This window comes from Pterocles gutturalis, unplaced genomic scaffold (assembly GCF_000699245.1).
Source record: "Pterocles gutturalis isolate BGI_N339 unplaced genomic scaffold, ASM69924v1 scaffold16296, whole genome shotgun sequence".
Taxonomy (NCBI): domain Eukaryota; kingdom Metazoa; phylum Chordata; class Aves; order Pterocliformes; family Pteroclidae; genus Pterocles; species Pterocles gutturalis.
In genome coordinates, this window is record NW_010100666.1 from 12,096 (window position 1) to 32,828 (window position 20,733).

The 20,733-nt window shown below is 39.7% G+C and overlaps 1 protein-coding gene across 1 annotated transcript; it reads left to right on the forward strand.

Moving 5' to 3' along the window:
* Nucleotides 1-7,512: 7,512 nt before the first annotated feature.
* Nucleotides 7,513-13,495, forward strand: LOC104467108 (killer cell lectin-like receptor subfamily F member 1). Its single transcript, XM_010080748.1, has 6 exons — nt 7,513-7,576; nt 10,426-10,524; nt 10,986-11,117; nt 11,758-11,909; nt 12,823-12,938; nt 13,366-13,495. Exons 1-6 carry the CDS (start codon nt 7,513-7,515, stop codon nt 13,493-13,495), a joined length of 693 nt encoding a protein of 230 aa, XP_010079050.1.
* Nucleotides 13,496-20,733: the final 7,238 nt, after the last annotated feature.

Genomic DNA, 20,733 nt, shown 5'->3' on the forward strand with positions numbered 1-20,733 from the left:
CACCGACTGAATATAAATTGTGGGTTAAAGAAGTTGCACTGACTGTGACATGGTAGGTGCTGCAAATGGAAAGCCTGAGCATAGAGAAGAGAGGGTGATTTATCAAGACTGTAGACATTTATAATTCCGACTCCCAAAGCTTCACCTCCAACTTCATACCAATGTATCCCCCAGCCAGCCCTGGTACAGCTGGGAGGCAGTGGATGGGACAGGCGGTGCTCGTCTTAGTCCCGGCAAGGAGAGAATAGAAACTGCCCATCTGTAGACAGTACCTCCACTTCCTGCAGCAACCATTTTCGTCTTACTCGGAGACTTAAAGGTTGCTGAAACCACAGTGGTATTTGCTGGTAGCTTAAATCAGGTCTTCTGAAAGCTTCCTCAGACACTGTTTGCACTGCTCTTTTTAAAATCATCCACCAGTAAGAGCAAAGCTACTCAACGTGGACCTATTTCCCAGGAAGAAACAGTTTTTCAAGGAGTTTCTTGGTAAACATGACACATTACTCCAGGCTGCTTTCCAGATGCAAAACTGGAAATTGCAGAAGCAATCCAAAGGCACAGTAAGGGCCTTTATGGAAAAAGAGGGTGTCAGCCTCCAGCTTCTGCTGACAAGATGAGATCTGCTTGTGATGATAGTGCTAGCAGACAAGAATGGTTTTGAACTTGTGAACACAAGGCCACAAAAGCATCTGTAACCCAAGGAGAACGGCTCTGGGAACTAGTAATTTGAAACATTTGCAAAATTTGTTTAATCTTGTTTTTCTTCTGACTATATGAGAGCATCTACATTCTATTAAAGCAGCCTTACCATCCTTTGATCTGTATCATAAAATCTCTTGGTAGTTTCCTGCTTCTTTGCATGATGTCAGTGCTGCTTACAGGAATTCTGATCTTCATTTACATGAAGTATGTATTGAAGTGGAATTTTGAGAAATGTGGTTTTACTACATGTTGCACTGTAACAATATTCACAATACCATTAAAATATTTACAAAAATAAATATTATTATATTCCAGAGTTCATAGAATCATAGAATGGTTTGGGTTGACAAGGACCTTAAAGATCATCCAGTTCCACCCCCCTGCCATGGGCAGGGACACCTCCCACTAGCCCAGGTTGCTCAAAGCCTCATCCAGCCTGGCCTTGAACCCCTCCAGGGATGGGGCATCCACAGCTTCCCTGGGCAACCTGGGCCAGTGTCTCACCACCCTCACAGCGAAAAATTTCTTCCAAGTATCTAATCTAAATTTACCCACTTTCAGCTTGAAGCCGTTACCCCTTGTCCTCTCACTACACCCCCTGATAAAGAGTGTTTCCCCATCTCTCCTGTAGCCCCCTTCAGGTACTGGCAGTCTGCTATCAGGTCTCTTCAGAGCCTTCTTTTCTCCAGGCTGAACAACCCCAACTCTCTGCGTCTGTCCTTGTTTGGGAGGTGCTCCAGCCCTCTGATCATCTTCGTGGCCCTCCTCTGGACTCGCTCCAACAGGTCCAGGTCTTTTTTATGCTGGGGGCCCCACATCTGAACACAGTACTCCAGGTGGGGTCTCACGAGAGCAGAGTAGAGGGGGAGAATCACCTCCTTCGACCTGCTATTAAATAAATTAAATTAGTTTGTTTTATGAATACATCCAAGTGACAGCAAACCACTCAGATCTACTAAAAACATAGTTGTTTTTAGGCATGTAAAGCTATTTCTCAGACATAAAGCCCAAACACTGCAAAAAGTCCCCACCAGTTGTGTAACCATGAACTCAGAATTCTTGTGGTTCAGGATTTTCATAGCATTTTTGCAGTTTGTGGGAGACATAATTAACCTAACAGAATATTATAGCATCTAGAAATCAGAGTCTGGCTTTGTAACCAGGATAATGAAATAGGATGTCAAAAGAATTTACTCAAAGTGACAGCAGAGCTTGTGATCACCAATTCCCAGCTCTTCCCAGCATGTCCAAACATCTGCAGTCCTACTGATTTCAGAGACAGCTGTAGAAGGCCATCAATGTGAGCACTGTGGCAGAGCTTTCTTCAGTTTCTCTAAATTCACTGACTATCTGTGCTGCTTCCTTGCTCAAGCTAAAGGCATTGTGGAGCACCGCAGCCACTACAGAAGAGAAAACCTTAGCTGTGCCTTTTACTTCAGGGCTCAGATGAGTGCCCTGTTCGTAGCTGTACCTTTGTGTCTTCCCCGTCTTTCGTGTAACATGACAATGTAATCTCAAATATACTTCCCAGAAAGACCCTAAGGCAATCTGATACAGAGCAGAATTGGGAAATGTAGGCAGCCTGAGCTCACGTGCACAGCGTCGACACACTAAGCCTGCTTTGGCTCACAGATTCACAGAATTATTTAGTTTGGAAAAGACCTTTAAGATCATCAAGTCCAACCCATTAATGTAACACTGCCAAGTCCACCTCTAAACCATGTCCCTAAGTGCCACATGTACCTGCCTTTTAAATACCTCCAGGGATGGTGATTCATCCAATTCCCTGGGCACCTTGTTCCAGTGCTTGACAACCCTTTTGGTGAAGAAATTTTTCCTAATACCAAACCTAAACCTCCTCTGGTGGAACTCGAGGCTTTTTCCTCTCATCCTATCGCTTGCTACTTGTGAAAAGAGACTGACATGCATTTTGCTACAACCTCATTTCAGGTAGTTGTAGAGAACGATAGGGTCTCCCCGGGGCCTCCTTTTCTTCAGATTAAACAACCCCAGTTCCCTCAGCAGCTGCTCATAGGACTTGCTCTCTAGACTCTTCACCAGCTTCGTTGCCCTTCTTTGGATGCACTCAAGCACCTCAATGTCGTTCTTGTAGCCCAAAACTGAACACGGTCATTGAGGTGTGGCCTCACCAGTGCTGAATACAGGGGGATGATCACTTCCCTAGTCCTTCTGGCCATGCTATTTCTGATTCAAGCCAGGATACTATTGGCCTTCTTGGCCACCTGGGCATACTGCCAACTCATATTCAGACAGATGTCAACCAATACTCCCAGGCCCTTTTCTGCCAGGCAGCTTTCCAGCCACTCTTCTCCAAGCCTGTAATGTTACATGGGGTTGTTGTGACCCAAGAGCAGGACCTGTCCCTCAGTGTTGTTGAATCTCATACAACTGGCCTCAGCCCATCAATCCAGCCTGTCCGGATCCCTCTGTAGAACCTTCCTTCCCTCAAGCAGATCAACACACCCACCCAACTTGGTATCGTCTTCAAACTTACTGAGTGTGCGCTTGATCCCCTCATCCAGATCATTGACAAAGATGTTAATCAGAACTGGTCCCAGTACTGAGCCTTGGGGAACACCACTTGTGACCAGCTGCCAGCTGGATTTTACTCCATTCATGAAGCCTGCCAGTCCAGCTACACGGAGGATCTGTTCTTAGTTCCCAACATAGTTGCAGAGAAAATATGTAGTGTGATGAAGAAAGATGTAGGAAAGATCTACATTGTCTACACTTTGCTCGAAGCTAGACCTGAGGAAGCTTTGCTTGTGTGCTGAGGCTTCTGCTCTCTGTAGGCTGCTCAACTGTACAAAACATCACATGTGATGTGCAAGGCTCTCTCTCTTCAAATATATCGTGAAGAGAGGGATGTCTGATTGTGGCATCGATCCCCAGAATCGCATCAGGAATCTCACCTCCCCAGCTGGAAGGAAATACAGAGATTTAACAGTCTGCAGTCAATGTTTAGGAGAGGAAAGTACCTAACTTACTGGAAGTCCCACTCCATCACTGATCTGATGCTTCAGACCTCTATGTAAACACAGGAACAGTGCATATGCATGTTGTGTTAACTGTTGCCAAAACCAGAAGAAACACTTTACTCTTCAAAGAAATCTCCAGTGTTGGATGATAGCCTCAAAACAAAAACACTGAGACTAGCTTTGTCTTACAGCAGGCCTGATGCAAATTTGATTCCATGAAGAGTAATTCAGTGAGGCATAAATTCACTAGAGGCAATGTATTGTTGGAGAACTGACAACTTATATATGCTGCCAGTGGTGCTGTGAAGCCAAAAACGGAATTTTTATTTTAAGTGTCCTTTTTATTTTCCTTAGGTCAAATCAGTCAGATCTAGATCTATTATCCCCCCTCAGGTATTTCTTAATATAATTGCTGAATTTCAAGGACAAGATGCAAATATTATAAGCCCATGAACAAACACACAAATTACATTTATAATGAAGGTGATTGTAAATCTCATCAGAGGATTTGTGAATCCCTGTGTGAAGCTATATGTTAACCACAGTAACACACATGCTGAGGAACTTACTTGTGTTTATGGTGGTGGTGCTGATATGAAAAGACAACACACTTGTGTGAGTCTCTAGCTAATGACCAAAGCTAATTGAATTAGGAGGGACAAAGGGCAATTTTGGAAGTGTCCATGGAAAGTTTCCTTTCTAACAAATTTAGTTCCCAAACAGCTCTATTAGTTGTATGTATGAATAGTTTTGCATAGGAGTAATCTCTTGGGCTCTAACTCAGGAAGACAATTAATTAAATACAAAGCACTATGCAGCAGACTTGTTAAGTAACAAACCTTCGGTTTGCTGAGAATTTCTGTCCTGGGAAAGTTCCTCTTTCAGTGAAATGTCAATATGTTGTAGTAACATTTCAGTACGTGATAAAATATCATTGATAGAGCATAAACATTTTTATTCTGCTATTTGTGATAATTTTAATCATACGTGAATGACCATTTTAATTTCAGGCTGAGGTCACTGCTCCTAGCTGCCCATACTAGAAGCTGACATGCAGAAAGACCAGGGCTGACAGCCCTCTGGGGAAGGCTCTCTCATAGTTTCATGAAGGAGTTGTATGGAAGAGGACAGAGCTTGAAGGTTTTGCTTCTCTTACAAAAAACTATGAAAGTGTACAAAAGCATTAAAAGAATATTAGCCAGTGTTGAGAAATTTGCATATAGAAAATTGGAAAATTTAGAATGAAACTTGCCCTCAAAGACTTAATGCAGATCTTTTGGGTGTATGTGTACTTTTACATAATTCCTCACTGTTTTCTGTGTGCTGAATAAGTAGTTGCAAGTAAAATTTCTTCCCTTCATTTTTTTTCTGAAAAAAAATGATATATTGGCTCATTACACAGAAATACTCTCTTGGTAATTATAAATAGAAATTCTCAGCAACTATGAACCTAATCATTAAAACCTCGTTAATATTTATATTCTGATAATATAAAAAGCTAAACGAATAGTGACATTTTGCCAAGAATCTTATATCTAATCAGCCCAAGCCTATTTACAACATAATAGGATGTATTTTTTTCTTAGTATACTATGCAACATATCTATCTGTTTATTCTTATTCCTTTTAGATATAATGGCAGCACTGACTTTGAACATATTGCAGTTCTGGTCTCTAAGAGCTGCAACAATAGCCCTTAATCTATTCACAACCTTCTAATGAAAACATTCTGATGAGGAAAAAAAATTCTTCCATTATCACTAATGAAGTTTCAGTGACACAAGTAGAGAAATCATTAGCATCCCAAGGTCAAAGTGCTTTGCTTCTCAATTTGATGTCAGGGACTATCTGCTTGAGCTTCCTGGACACCATCTGGGAGCTGCAGTTTAGACACCACATGTCCCTTCTCTGATTTCTGTCTCTTTCTGGAAGTCTGTGGAGAATTTGAGCAAAAAAAAAAAAGTCAGATAGATCTTGCAACAAGCTACATATTTTACATATAATTTTTTCTTTATTAAAAAATATGACTGTGTGATAAATGGAACAAGAAAGGGGTGAGAAGGTGAACAAGAAGTTATGAAGACTCAGAAGACTTCTACAGTGTTTGTTAATAGGAGATCCAAATTAGTATCACTAATACAATTAATATAATTAGTATATTGCATATATTATACAGCTGTAGTATCATGCAAACTGATCTAATCAACCCTTTATTTGGAAAGAATGCTTAAATTAATACCCTACCCTGACAGACAGTATTCAGTTCTGTTTTCATATGTAATTTCCCTGCAAAGGAGAAGTGATTTTAAAATCAGATTCTTCTTTTGAAAGTATGGTGGGTTTAAGAAAGCACGTAATGGATAATGTTTTAAAAATCATGTGCTTTCACTGTGAGAAAAAAAAAAAATCCTGTATTAAGATTTGTGGACTCGAGAACATCATACAGAAAGTCAGTACCTTGGAGTGCATGCACAAAAAAAGTAGATCAAGACAAAAAGCATAATTGTAACTCCAAAGGTCTGAACTGGGAGTTTCTTTCATTGTTTTGCTGGTGGAAGCCAGAATACTCTTAGAGCTCATCTACTATTTTTCATTTTAAGAAGACAATGTATGCAGCGAGTTTTGGACCCTTTTGCAAATGGAGACCATGAGACAGAAAACTGAAAGTTGAGACAATGTCCATTGTCATAGTGAAGCTATTTTAGATTCTTGGAAGAAGTAATGTCTTTTCAAGTCAAACCTGATGACCGCTAAAATCTCATGCTATGGAAATTTTCCTGGGCAGAGAGAAAATGATTGAACTTTTAGAGTTCAGAATTATTCTTCAAGAAATTCCTTTGGATGTGTGAGACAAGATTTCCTTCTAAATATCTTCCATTAGTTAACATATTTAGCCACATAATGACAAATTCTTTTCTTTATTTGAGTCTGGGGTCTTGGGTGGGTTTTTTTCCAGTATAAGAAGATTCTAGTATGGGAACCTTCGTCCACAGCAAAAACACACGCAAAAAAAGCACTGATTTATTTTCCTATTACTGTGTGACCTTTTCTATAAGCTTATTATTGCCTTACAGACCTTTTGTCAGGTTCTTTCCTCCTAAAGAATGGGGGTTTCTTGTAAGCTGCTCCTCAGTCTCTCTCTTGTTTTGCTTTATTGTGTTTTCATATTCAGCTTTATAGAATTTATGCTCCTCTTCTTCCATGTACCTTTTTGTAGGCTGGCTTCTTGCTGTTGATAGCCTTTCTTGCCTGGTTGTTTAGCTCTGCTAGCATCCTCTGGATCTGTCATCTCAGTAAAAGCGATATAAATATCCTTCCAAAATAAAGAAAAAAAAAAGTGGTTTTGACTTGGATTCGCAACACTATGTTGCCAAGAAAGGATGCTTGTTGATTTCCCCATAATTCAATTTTAATATTGAGTAAATGCGAAAAGTCTATCAATCCAAAGAAATGGGCTTGAGGGGCTCAAGTGTATTCTCTCGTGCAAGAGCGCGTGTGTATTAAAAGAATGCATTTGAGGACTGTGATATTGCGTTGGAGAAAATGCAGTGTTAGAAATATCTGTTAGAAGGGGCTGGAGTTTGTCAGAGAAAGACAGAGGAAGTCAAAAAGAAGAGAAAAGAGTTCACTTGTCTGTACAGTTTATACAGTTAAGTTCCTTTTCGTAGTCCGGCTACTGTATGGCTTCAGCTAAAAGCACCAATGACCATCCGTTGTCCCCTTCCTGTTTATCACACTCATCATTTCCCATAACCTAGTTTGATACTAATGGTCAGTCTTCAACAGGAAGAAGTGATAAAAAGACCTTGAAATGGAGAATGAAGAGGGTTACGTAGAACTTCGCTTCAAAGCAAGGAAGAAAAACTCCAGTGCAGGTGAGCGTCCAAGCGTTTGTGCTATGCCTTCAGGCTTTTTCTGTAATTAACAAGTGTCTACACCTATTTTCATCTATATTTGAACTACCATAAAAAAACCCATATCTGCCAAAATTTGAGTTGGTGTTACTAAAATTGCCAGTGGTATATGCCAGTATACAGAGAAATATGATGGATAGAGATAAAATACCGTAATTAATAGTACCACCAGGCTTGGAGTACTGGTGCTGACAGTCCCAGTACAAAATGGAGACTAGGAGATAAAGGCATATGAGGAAAACATGAGGCAGTAGTTGGCTGCAAGTTTGGCAGTGGTTAATGGCTCTTTAGCCATTTAATTTTTCTAAAGGACTTTTGGTTGGGTTTGTGGGGGATTTTTTTTTTTTTTGTTTTGGTTTGGTTTGGGTTTTTTTCAGGAATCACAGCTAAGAAGAATTTAAGAATAATTTAAATGAAAACCGTGAGACAGTAACTTGCTGTCTAGTAAGCTTTTTCAACAACTTCTAGGGATTTTGTAGAAAGTGTCAGGAGCAGCAAGGGAGAAAGTATAAAGATATATACTGGAAGGCTTTCAAGCTCACCCTTGCTAACCTTTATTTCTTTTAAGTGTCCCAGGGAAGAGGATCTCAGGTCATAAATACTAAATCCTCAGAGCAACTAGACAACCAGTTTCCAAACAGTTAGTTAGCTATGATGATAGTTCCTGAGAAATCCTGGCTGCACAATTTTTAATAGGAAAAAGCAAGAGTCAACTTCAGTTACCTAGTATGGCAGGATAAACTGTGTGCGATTTTATTGACATAAATTGTGCCAGTTATTACAACTTAGTTGAGAGCCTGCTCCCAACTTCATTAGAAGCACAGCACCAGCAAAATTGAAAAAAAAAAAATCATAAAACTGATCATAAAAGCTAACATTTATTTAACTAAGAATTTTCAATGGTCTTTAAAATATTTGTCAAAGTGCACAAAAACATTGCTGTAATGGAGTAAATTGAATATTTCCATTTAAAAGAAGCAAGATGTCAGACAAAGTGTAATTGGCACATATACAGAATAGTATGTGACCTCAAACAAGCAGAGCACACAGGGACAAAGCTGGGTTTAAAATGCTCTACCTGCATTGTCTGCCTGCATGATTGGGTAGCATGACACAACAGGGCAGCAGAAAGAGTTCAGGTAAGCAATTGAAGAGACAGTGCTTTCATGTAGTGTTCATGCACTGCAAGCCGAGTTTCTGCTTGTGGTGAAATGTGTGTGAGCCAGCTTTATACCTGACAGAGACTGGTCGTGGTATCGTGATATACATACGGCATACAGAAGTGTATTCACTGGAGTGGTTAGAAGTGGTCACAATGGCTCATGGGCATAACCTAGTGCAATATCTGCATCAGTTAATGTAGTATGCAAGGAAGACCACAATGCAGAGCTCCCGTTCCTCCTTGCGGTTCCACCCAGTCTCGACAGGGGTGCAAGCTGCAGAGGTGCCTTGAAAAGCTGGGCAAATGCTGAGCTGTTAGCCCATGCTGTGCTGTCAGCGCTGCGTATTGCTGCTGCCAGAGCTCGCTCTGGGTAGCTGAGCACCAATATGAGCGTTTACACAAGTCACTGTTACTGTTTTGCCTACAGTCTAGCCATTGTGGAAATCATGGCAGAGTTCAGATTAGACCCCAAGTATCCTCATTGGCTTTTTTTTTAATGTCAGAATCACAGCATAGCACCCAGAGGAAGAAGGAAAATGCACACAGATGCTTAACCATAACATGTTGCATAGCTCGTGAAAAGTACTGCATTCTGTTCACATTTATTTGCTGCCTAAATAGGGTGGCAATATAAAAACAGTGGGATTAGCTGTTTGAATGTTTAAAGATGTCCAGTCACAGATAGCAGCATTTCCCATGTAAGTATCATTGAATATACAAATGAGGAAGCAAGGTGTTTGACCTCTGGGCAAAATGGTGATAGCTAGAAATGAGACATGAAGTGCAAATGTTAGTGGAGATGAGTTTATAATGTACCACAAAGTTCAAGTTGTTTCGTGATTTGAAGTATAGCTCCATGCATTGCAATTTTCTTCGAGTTCTGAGGGAGCTTGCTTTGGCATCTCTATTCACTGACCTTGATGAAGCACCTAGTCTGCAAAGAAGCTCTGTTTAATGCACTGCTACTTTTTTTTTTTTTTCCCACACATTTTGTAGTAATTTTCTGGGTGGGATTGGCTGAATGTCAAGGACTCAATAAAAAAAAAATCCAAATTACAACATGCACTTTTCTAAAGGCATTGTGTGGGTTTAAAATCTAATTAGTGAGTCCTGAGTTTAATTTTCAGAGAATCTACTGGTCCTTTCTTGATTGATAGTGTTGGTATTCATAGCCCTAGAACCTTATTTTTGTTCTTACATGTCATATACATCTCTTTCTTTGCAACTGTTAGAAACTTCAGTTCTTCCTTTTTCACTAAATTTGTGAGGTTTTCTTTAGCAATGTTTCTTAAGTGCTTGCTGTGACATCTAACAGTCTTCGTGATATCTGCAAGTGACATCCCTCTGCTACGAAGAAGCATAAAGTATTCAGTAGCTGTGCCACTGAAAACCTCAAATGAGCTGGTAAACAGTGAAGACATAATGAGAAAATTCAAGGCCCCAAAAAGTTTTCATAAATTAAAGCTTATTAGAAGCAAGAACCACTCGATATGCAGGAGGCAACCAGAAGGGAAAAAGCGACTGTGACGCAGCACACGGCAAAGTGACAGTGTTGGACATTCTGTCTGAAAGATGTCTAGAGAAACCCAGACTTATGTCCTGGGTACCATCTCATGCTGCGTTTGTAAAACACTCTTATTTCTTGCAGAACTTCGCTCAAATCCTTCAGGATTGCGGTATCTTGCTGCTCTCTCAGGATTTCTGAATGTTGTGTTTCTGGGAGCTGTGATCACATTAATTCAGCGATGTGAGTGACCAAGTGAAATGTTTTGCATTAATTCCTCTCAATGAATGTATTGCTTTAATACAATGTTTTGCTTTGTATTAATCCTTAACTTAAACAGGTTTTGCAGACAAACTATTTTGATAAGGTGACAAGACCACCCGTGCTTTCTACTGTTGTGTTTCTCTCCCTCCTCTTCCTTTCCAAAACTGAACAAACCACTAAGGTGGTATCATGTTGTCAAAAGCATGGTGATAACGGACTCTACACTGTCCTTGTGAAGTCAGTCACCTCATGTATTTGTTTAATGTATATGATCTGGATGTTCAACTCTCCACATACTGTCTACAGAAGAGCTGGAAGGACAAATGAGCAATTCGTGTTTCCAGTTAAAACTCCTGTTATTATCCACAGAAAAATACTATGGGGTTTCTATACAGCTCAATTGTGAGCTTTACATTAAAATGTCAGAGATTCATGTCCAGGTGACTTGCTATCAAGTGACATGTGGAAGCCTAGAGAAAATCTTTCTGAAAGTGACGGTGTCGTTGAGGAAGGTCTTCGTGAGAACAGCTTACTGACTACGTTAAAGGAGAGCTTATGCGTACATACAAATGGTAAGGAAATAAAGTCTCGCTCATAGCAGCATAAATGAAGTTCTTGAAAAGATTAACATATTGATAAAGATGTATAAATAGATCTATGTTAGAGTTCCATCCTTGAACATTTTAGTTTAAGCAAAAAATAAGAGTGGACCAGTGTTATTGAAGATCTTTGTTATTTTTCCATGGATGCCATTGAATTGTACTATGAATAGTGATTTCGGCAGGGCTGGGATTTTATCCATAATTCTACCCCAATTATTATGTAAAATATTTAGTATGATTAGCTAGAGTTCTGAAATATTTAAAGGCATAGAGTGATTCCTAATCAAAGAATTACTATCCTTATTACTACTATAAAGCAGGGACAATGTGCTTTCTTAAGACAAGCTATGCCATTGCAATTTTTCCCTTGCCCTGGGTTTGAAGCTTCTTTACACTCTTACTCAAAAGTCCTACCAGAAGCAGGAACCGATTTTAATAATAATTACATCAGTTGTAAAAAAAAAAAAAAAAAAAAAAAAAAAAAAAAAAAAAAGGGGAAACTTTTTTTTTTGAAACTTTAAAAAAAAAAAAAAAAAAAAAAAAAAAAAAAAGGGGGCAACTTTTTTGTTGCAAGCTGTAAAACAAAAGTTTCACCTCAAGCTCTTCACAGACTCCAGATGTGAACTCTGCCCTGTTGGCTGGAAGCTGCATTATGGGAGATGTTATTTCTACTCAGAAACTCGTGACACCTGGGAGAATAGTAGGAATTACTGCTCAGGAAAAAAATCTGAGCTCCTGATTATAGAGGATGAGACTGAAATGGTAAGCTTGTAAGACACTCTGTGGTTCAAATATTCTTTTTGCTTATACCTTGTGAATCCACATATCAAGTACAGCTTTCCATGTATTTTTAGAAGCCATTTCTAATCCAGATATGCTCGTAAAAGGCATTTTCAGTGGTAAGTGCACTGATGATTGGCTTCTGCATGTTGAGAAACATTTTTGTCAAAAAGACCAGTAGCCTACATTTCATTTAAAGAGGTGCAATGATATGCCTAGAGATTATCTCCAGCAAGAAGCAGCAGGTGTTGGAAGGATTCTTGCATGTTTGATTCCAAATCTAACCTGTTCAGAACTAACTTGTCATAAAGGCTGTTGCATTTCTTTGGGAGATGGAGCTGTTTCTCTGTACTTTGGACATTTTTAAACACCAGTACCAGATCTGTGGCAATAGAAAGAACAGTCTGTGGACCAAATCCTAACCTGTAGTGTTTCTCTTTTGTGCTGCTGATTTTGCTTAAAGGTGACCAGGTTCAGACAGTGACTTCTAGAGCACCCAAGAGGGTGAGCTGGCAAAATTATTACCTCTCTTCCTTGTAGGGAGAGAAAAGAGGAGATAGCTTCAGCTCCTGTAATTCAGATCAGCCTTATCATCATCTAAAATGTGTTAGTGCAATGGGCCTGGGGCCAGCAAGGAGCCAAAGGTTAGCTTCTTGGTTGCTCCTCTTACCATCATTAGTTGTGGTGCTGGGTGTAGTTGAGAATCTGTGATAATTTCCATGTGTGGTTTTCTGGGTTTTTTTTTCCCTTCTCAATTTCTTGGAAACATTCTTTGGAATCTTTGGGCATGAAAGCCATGCTGATTTTAAAATATTAATTACCACTATACACTACTGGTACTGGATTTTTATGAAGTGTCATTATTGTGAGAGTTCAAAGACATACCTCTCTCTAGGATTTCTTAAACAAACTGAAGGATAAAGGCATTGGCTTTGTTTGGACTGGATTAAGCTTTGATGAGGAGGAAGGAAGATGGATATGGCTCACTGACCCCAAACATCCAGGGCACAGGTAGGTCCATTCCTGGGTAAATCTATGTGGACTTCTGAGATGTGTTCTCCACTCACTGTGCCCGGGCTGTTCAGCCACTAGACATGAGAAGGTAGTAGTAAGATACCAGGGCCCATACTCTGCTTGGGCAGCTCTGATTTTTCTCAGTACAGAATTTTTATCAAAACATGCAGTTGAAAAGTGAAATTCCTTGACAGTTCTCAGAAAAGGAACTGATGCTGTGTAAGCTTTTTACTTTCAGCTACACAAGTAGGGAAACAGAGGAAGGACAAAGCTTACTAAATAAATAAAACCTCTCTGTATGTCAGGGAATCAAAACAATGACAGCATAAAGATAAAAAATTTGGTCTTTGTAGTTTCTCTCTTTGTATATGCAAACAATTTTTTTCAAAGATCTTCCTATCTGTGTGTTGTGTGGCTCTTGCAGTTTTACAGTAAAAGGACGGAAGAAAGAAGAAAAATGTGCTGCCTATAAGTTGATGGAAATGTATGCTGATAACTGCTACTCCCAATACAAGTGGATTTGCAAGAAGAGTGCAGTCCTTCTGGGAATCTAATATATTGTAAAGTAACGGTGAACAGGGTCTTTGAAGGTTTACACCACTTTACATTGGGTAGGATAACTGATGTAAAATTAAGGGGAAATTGTTGACCTGAACTGTGATGCATCAATGCATGGGGATGCTATTTGTGATTAAAATCCAGGAGGATTTCATGTTTGTGTCTTCTTTTCAGGATGAGGTTATAAAATCTATGTGTCTTTGTGGTTGCTGATGCACTGCCCCTTAGAGCTATTAAAATAAGCAGCTTACTAACTTTAAGTTGCTTATAGAGACTAAGAGTAATGTAAACCACAGGTAAAATGAGGGGGTTTTACCAGCCTGGCAACTAGATCATACGGCACGCAAAAGGTTGCTTTTGCTGCTTCAGGTGAAAAAGTGATAATCAGTGCTATGCACTAAAATGAGCCTGCAGATCTCACTACTGAAGGTCCAGTATGGGAAGATAGCGTAGCTCCATGCAGGAGAAAGTCAAGATCCAGTATTTTTTCAAAAAAGTTTAATTTCATGTATGTCATTCAGTGTTACAGAATTTGTCACTTTAAAAACCCATAAATAACTCTTCAATTCAGATGTGAGATTTAATTGTCTGATATGATGTCTTTGTTCTACTAGTATGCTCAAAATGGCAAAATCATATTTATGGGGCTATAGGGCTATAAGCCTTCCTTTTATTAGTCCACTTCACAGACACTTTTTTACAATTCAGAAATGGATATTGCAACCCTTCTATATCTTAAGGCTGCTGATCAGGACAAGGCAGCAGATCTCAGAGATGTTTGCTCTTTTGTCTGATCTTACCTCAAGATAACTTGTACAGGTCTGAGAGTAATCTGTATTTCTTCATTGTTATGTATAACCGTAATATATGAAATATTTGGTTTTTATAGCTAAGAAAAAACAACATAATGATTAAACTGATGGTCTAGGATGTAAAGCCAAGTTCCAAACTCTTCTAGTTGAGGAAGATGGTTCTGAGACACACTTCCACCAGGACTGTGGTAACGATACGGTAACGATACGGGTTACTTGTTGATCTGTTTGGTGTTCAGTAACTTCTCCCTTTGTGGCTTCCATATCACATGTCAGACTTCAGGTGTAAGAGTGGGGTTCTCTAGCACTTCTGACAATTGTTTGTAAATTGTTGAAAATTGCTTGGCAATTCCTAAACATATTGAGCCTAACATAGCATAAAATTGCAATGATTCCCGTGAGATGAATGTTGCTTTTATAGGTATGATGTAATTTAAACCACATCCTTCAGCAGATGTTACTTTACATACACATCTATTATCAGATTAATTATACACAATGAGACAATTTATAATAATTTGTGGGCACTTGATGAACACACAGTTGCAATGGTGTGACACATTTCTAACGTTATCTCACTAGCTCCTCTTTTTCATTAAATTGGTACATGGTTTCATGTCATACTGATAATTGAGCAACTCTTGGTTTCCACCATGATCTGTTTTCTGTCTAGCTCAGAAGCATCCACTTTTACATAGCTGTTTTGTATCTCTGACATCATATATACCACTACGCAGACATGCAGTCTTCCCAGCTTCAATGTTGCAAATGTACATGCAATAGCATACATTCTTCTAAAACACAATTTACCATTGTAACGATTTCTATACTTTCTGATTAAGCTTTGCTTTTTGTAGCACATAAACTATTATGCTTTATCAATACACAGCATTGCATCCATGTATATTTGTGTTACATATACAAACATCATACATTAGCAATCATGACCACATTCATGGGATGCATATTTATACTCATGGAGAGAAATGGGGTTTCTCTTGCTTGGAGATGGGAACACCTTGCAATTGGTTCCATTTTTTCCCCAGTATTCATAGTCGAATGTGATGGTCTTGACTTTTAACTTCAGACATGGGAATTGACTAGAAAAAAACAGTATTATATCTTTTCCATTTCATATATACATATACAATAATCAAAAGAAAGCAAAACCAGCTAAACCAAATCAATGCAACCTATAAATAGCAATACCCTTAGGGCTGAAACATATTACTTGTTGTTCTGTACTACTCTTTTTTTATCCTTCCTTGGTTTTCCACATGCAAGGTCTAGACAACATTGGGTACTGCTACTAATACTCTGCTTCACACCTACAGTCTTTCTCCAGTTTCACTGCTGCAGTCCACTGTTAGCAAATGTTACAGGCTGGACAAATTCCAGTGTGTTATTATCTGCTTTTCTCATTTCTCATAATGCTCCTTGCTTGCTGGATCCCTTTTGCTGATGGTTGATCTCGCTGCTTAATCTGATTCATTGTTTGTTGCTCAAGCTAGATTCTTATGTCAAGCATGGGGCTTTTCTTTAGTTTAACCACTCCTTCAATGCAAGTGTAATCATTTAGGGGCTTTATCATCTTTGTTATTATACTAATCTGTTCTGAGTCTAATGTGATAGTGATTTGCTCGGTTCTGTTCTTGACCATAGCTCTGGTCCTTTAAGTTTATACAATGGCTTAAAAAACTGTCCTGGGTTCAGCTGGGATAGGGCTAATTTTCACAGAAGGTGGGAGGTGGGCATAGCCAAGGGGATATTCAATACCATGCTGATGTCATGCCCCCGGGATATAGGGGGGAGCTAGCGAGGAGAGGGGAGGCAGGGATTTTGGCAGCATTTGGGTGCTGAGCTGTTTTCCATTGTGTATTGCTTCTAATACTGTTTGTTGTTACTATCTTCTCTTTTTCTTGTGTTGTATTGTTAAAATCTGTTGTTACCTCAGCTCACGAGGTTCCCCCTTTTGCTTTTTTTCTTCTTTCCCCCATCTCACCGGGAGGGGGAAGGGGGGCGGGGAAGGGTGCAACCACAGGGCGATCTGTGGGTGGTTGCTGCTCAGTCCTTACCACAACAAAAACTAAAGCTTCTCTCAGTTTTTCAGCTAGTTCCCTACTGTGGAGCTCTTTTTTTGCAGTGTGGCAGATGGTAGTGGATAACTATACTCCTCCAGAATCTTCCTAGCACAATTGTTATAATCCCTTGTCTAAAGTTCCCCTTAAGATCCTTGTCCTGCTTCATAGCTCTGTTTAAAGTCCTGGGGCCAGGCCATACACAGCAACTGTTCAAATGCAAACTGGTCACAATTTGGGGCTTGTCTGCCTCTATTGTTTAGAAGAATATGGGCAGAGGCTGGCAACTTTTTCCATGCCAAATACGTTTCTACAGGTACATTTGGTTTGCGCTAATATATATAATGCAATGTTATGTATTTACTTCTGATGATAATTTACTACTGCAAAGTTTGCCTCTGTATCAGTTATTTCATCAGTCCACCCAGAAGCTAAAGCAGATGCTCTTGGTCAGTCATGGGTAAACCATTATTAGGATCTAAATTAAGAAGCCATTTAATACACAGATTTTTTTTTTTTGTTTAAAGGATCTGCTTTTGTGTGAAGAATCTTAATTATCTGGGATCTGATGAGCAGTAATAATTATTTCTTCCCTAACAATTCAGTCTGACTCTAGTTTTGTATTTCTCCTTTCTCTTCTGTTTTTACAGTAACCCAGGTAGTGATGGGTGATACAGGATTCACTCTGAACTCTGGCATCACCTCAGCATCAGAGGCATGTGGACTTTTACCCTTATACTTCTCTGGGGAAGAGTCACTATCTTGATCAATCCATTAACCTCCATCCCCTAAATCAGCATCATCACAAGAGGGTGCTTTAGCAAGAGCTGTGTCCATGACTTGCTTTGCACATAATGTTGCTCTACAGCTTCAGTCGCTTCTACAGTTTTACTTTCTCAGTGTTTTAACTCAGCAGGCTCCTATTTCAACATTTAATTTCTCACCTTTGCTTTTGAAGTCTGAATTTCCTGATCTAGCCTGTGTGTCACTGACCACATCGCCCATATGCTCTCTCACTTGATCTCTTTGCAGGAAAGTTTTGACATTCACACTTTAAAGTTTGCAATTGTTTTTGTCAGTATCTGTGTAATGAAAGTTGGGTTCTGAGGGTTTGAGCAACCCCATTCCCCAGCTCCAACAGTTCTTACAAAATGGGGATGGAGTAAAAGCATGATACAGGACCACACAAACAGACGTTAGCTGCACTTCGGGTCTTCTGAGGTCACTGGAGGCTGCCATCCACACAAAGACTGTCACAGAAAAGCAGCTCGCAGTCTCTGCCAGTGTGTACACTCACAGTCCTATTACAGCCAAAAAGAAATTCACATCTTATACACAAGGTCAAGAAGTCATTGGTTGGCTCAATAAAGTTGTAACAGTCTAATCAGAGTATAACAAACAAATTATTAGTCCAGTTACAATAATACTGCACAGTCTAAATTACCAGAAAAAGTCTGTCTTGCTAATAATACATTACAATTGCTGACATATACTTCCTAGTATCTCTCTAGAGTTTTCTTAGTCATTGCAATGCCTTGTGAGCCCTACATCTATGGTACCTGTCTTGCACAAGAGGCACAGGGAGAGGGGGTGCAGGGTCATCCACTAGTGTCCACCAAGTTGTTTCTCAGGAGGGGTATGCTGATCATGGAGATAAGTTTTTTTCTCCTCATTCTTGGGTTGAGCTGGAGCTATATTTTCTTTGGTTGCTTTAGTCTCCTTAGTTGCTCTTTTTTCACTGGTTCTCAGTTAAAGTTTGTCTGTCACAAGATACACAATAACCACTGTAGCCTCAGTCTATGGTATTAATATCTGTTACTAAATAACAGCATAGGTCAACTATACCTTTACTGTACGTGGCATTCACAGAGCTGTCTAAAAACAAGTTATGCAATTTTTCCCTGGCTGCTAGACCCTTTAGCTGTCACAGCTAAAACAAGCTGAAATCAGCTCAGGCCACAAGAGCAGACAAATCCTGCATGGACAGATCAAAGCCTGTCACTTTTCCTAGTAATGTGAAAATCATATTTACTGGGCTACAGGGCTGCCTTCGGATTCTTTTCCATGTTCTCTCACAGCCTTTCTGCAGAACAGTGACTGGGCCCTTCCTATAGAAGTAGTCTGAATATCGTATGGATATCAATAGAGAGTGGTTCATTCAAAGACAGAAGAAGAATTGTAACCTGAATGCTTGCTCTTGGTAATTCTACATTATGTGCCTTAACCTCTTGAATGCCATTCAAGTTTTCCTGTGAAATACAAATTCATCAGTAAGTGTAGTGTCAACTGACAGGTATACTTGCAAAGTGAAAAAATAGTTCATAGAATCATGGAATGATAGAATCACAGAGTCATAGAATGGTTTGGGTTGGAAGGGACCATAAAGATCATGTAGTTCCAACCCCATGCAAAACTTTTCAGAGGAACAAACCTAGCAAGCTAACAGACTAACAGTTGACTATGATAAGAAGGCTTCTGGAGCTGGAAATTGGTGACTGGGGAGAAAGCACATGGTGTTTCACATGGAAGTGTGGCACACAGTACTAAAGTCCTAAAGAACTAGTTGTATCAGGATATACAGCCAAGCCTGAAGAGCTCAGCAGCTTGTTTGCTTTCACGGTTATGCCAATTTTGCTGGATCCCAGCAGGCACACGGATGTACAATGAAACATGCTAAATAAATGTTGTGTAGCCAGAAGGAAATGCTATGTTGTCTGTTAACAGAAAAGTTCCTGTAGTTAACCAAATATAAACAAGCTAAATAACAGATCAATGAAAGATTATCACTCAGAGTGTGATTTGCTCCTTATATAGACTTTTGATCATATCACGTATACGGCATGATAACAGAAATGCAACCAGTTTGGCTTTGCCCAGTAAACCAGAAGAATATGAAACAACTTTCCCATACATGTGGCGTAACTGAGATCCCTCTAACCACTAGATTTTTATGCTGCAACCACAAACACAGGCTAAGGAGTCCGGATTCTCTAGGACTTTAGCACTGTGAGCCGCAGTGAAAAACCATGTGCTTTCTCCCCAGTCATCAGTTTCTAGCTCCAGAAGCCATGCAGTCAGCCTTCTAGTTCATAGTCAGCTGTTAGTCTGTTAGCTTGCTAGGTTTGTTCCTCTGCAAAGTTTTGCATGGTATTTTTGTAGGGAGCTAATCTTGCATAGAAAACCAACCAATATCCAGGCTTTACCACTCAAATTTCTCCAGGGGCTGAGTTCAGCCTCTCCTCCCTCTTCTGTGCCATCCCAGCTGGTACACTGTAGTTCTGCTGACTTTGACTCCCTGTGACTACCAGCTGGGCCACTACCTCCTATTGCATGTGGTAAGGTCATGTATTATATTCCTCTTCTTCAAGGCATTTTGGTCACCATTTATATTCTGGGGTTTAAACTGTTTCCTGCTGTTAGACAAAATGATATTTACTTAAACCTTATACAGCATGTTAGGAAAGGCATGGTCTGCATAATGGACTAGCTAGTCCTTATAAAAAATTCCATAAAGACTAAAGCACAGTGTCCAGTTCCCCCAGAATTACTCAGGTGAAAGCTGGGAACAAATCCTTTAGCTTTGTGCAAGTTGGTCTCAGGGTGAACAAACACTGGTGCTCTACAGAGCTGTAACTGAAAGAATTCGCTTTTGAATTTTGAAATTATATGTTCAGCAAAAATTAATACATGATTGTGTTTCTGGCTCATGGGGAAAAATGTAAAGATGTTGCATACTTGCAGTTGTAAAGAAATAACACTAGAGAGCACTGAAAGTTCTGCAGAAGGAAGTGCCCATTGTACTCTCATGTTCCCAAAACTGGGCTGAAAAACAAGTAGCAAGGGCTGGAGAGCCCCAAAGGGGATGTCCTGGTCTGATGTTGGCCATATGCCTCTGTGCTCCTTTAAACTTCCAGGCCAAAAAAAAAACAAAAAAAAAAAAAAACAACCCCAGAATCATAAAACCATTAAATAAATTGGAGAAGAGGGGATCTCTGGAAGCCTCTAGTCCAACCTCCTGCTCGTAGCAGGGCTAACTTCAAAGCTAGACGATGCTGAAAAGGAGACACATTACTCCAGATGCGGCTTCATGACTACGTGAACAAAGTGAAACAAGGACTTGATAGCTGTGGTCTTTCTTGCTAGTGCAGCCCTTCCTTGTGCAGGGCACACTGCTTATTTATTGCTCAGCATGTTTTACTGCATGGAATATCGTGCTTGTTTTCTGTGTTCAGATATCTAGTCATAGGCTTTTCTGTGTTCAGGTATTTGTTCTAAGTGTAACACTATTATATACATGTGTTACATGTGTTTATATACTTCTATAATCTTTCTAACAGATTTTTA

Coding starts and splice junctions, on each gene's coding strand:
- LOC104467108 (XM_010080748.1), top strand. CDS start 7,513: ATGGAGAATGAAGAGGGTTACGTAGAACTTCGCTTCAAAGCAAGGAAG. Junction 11,910..12,822: donor TAGAGGATGAGACTGAAATG/GTAAGCTTGTAA, acceptor ACCTCTCTCTAG/GATTTCTTAAACAAACTGAA. Junction 12,939..13,365: donor CCCAAACATCCAGGGCACAG/GTAGGTCCATTC, acceptor TGGCTCTTGCAG/TTTTACAGTAAAAGGACGGA.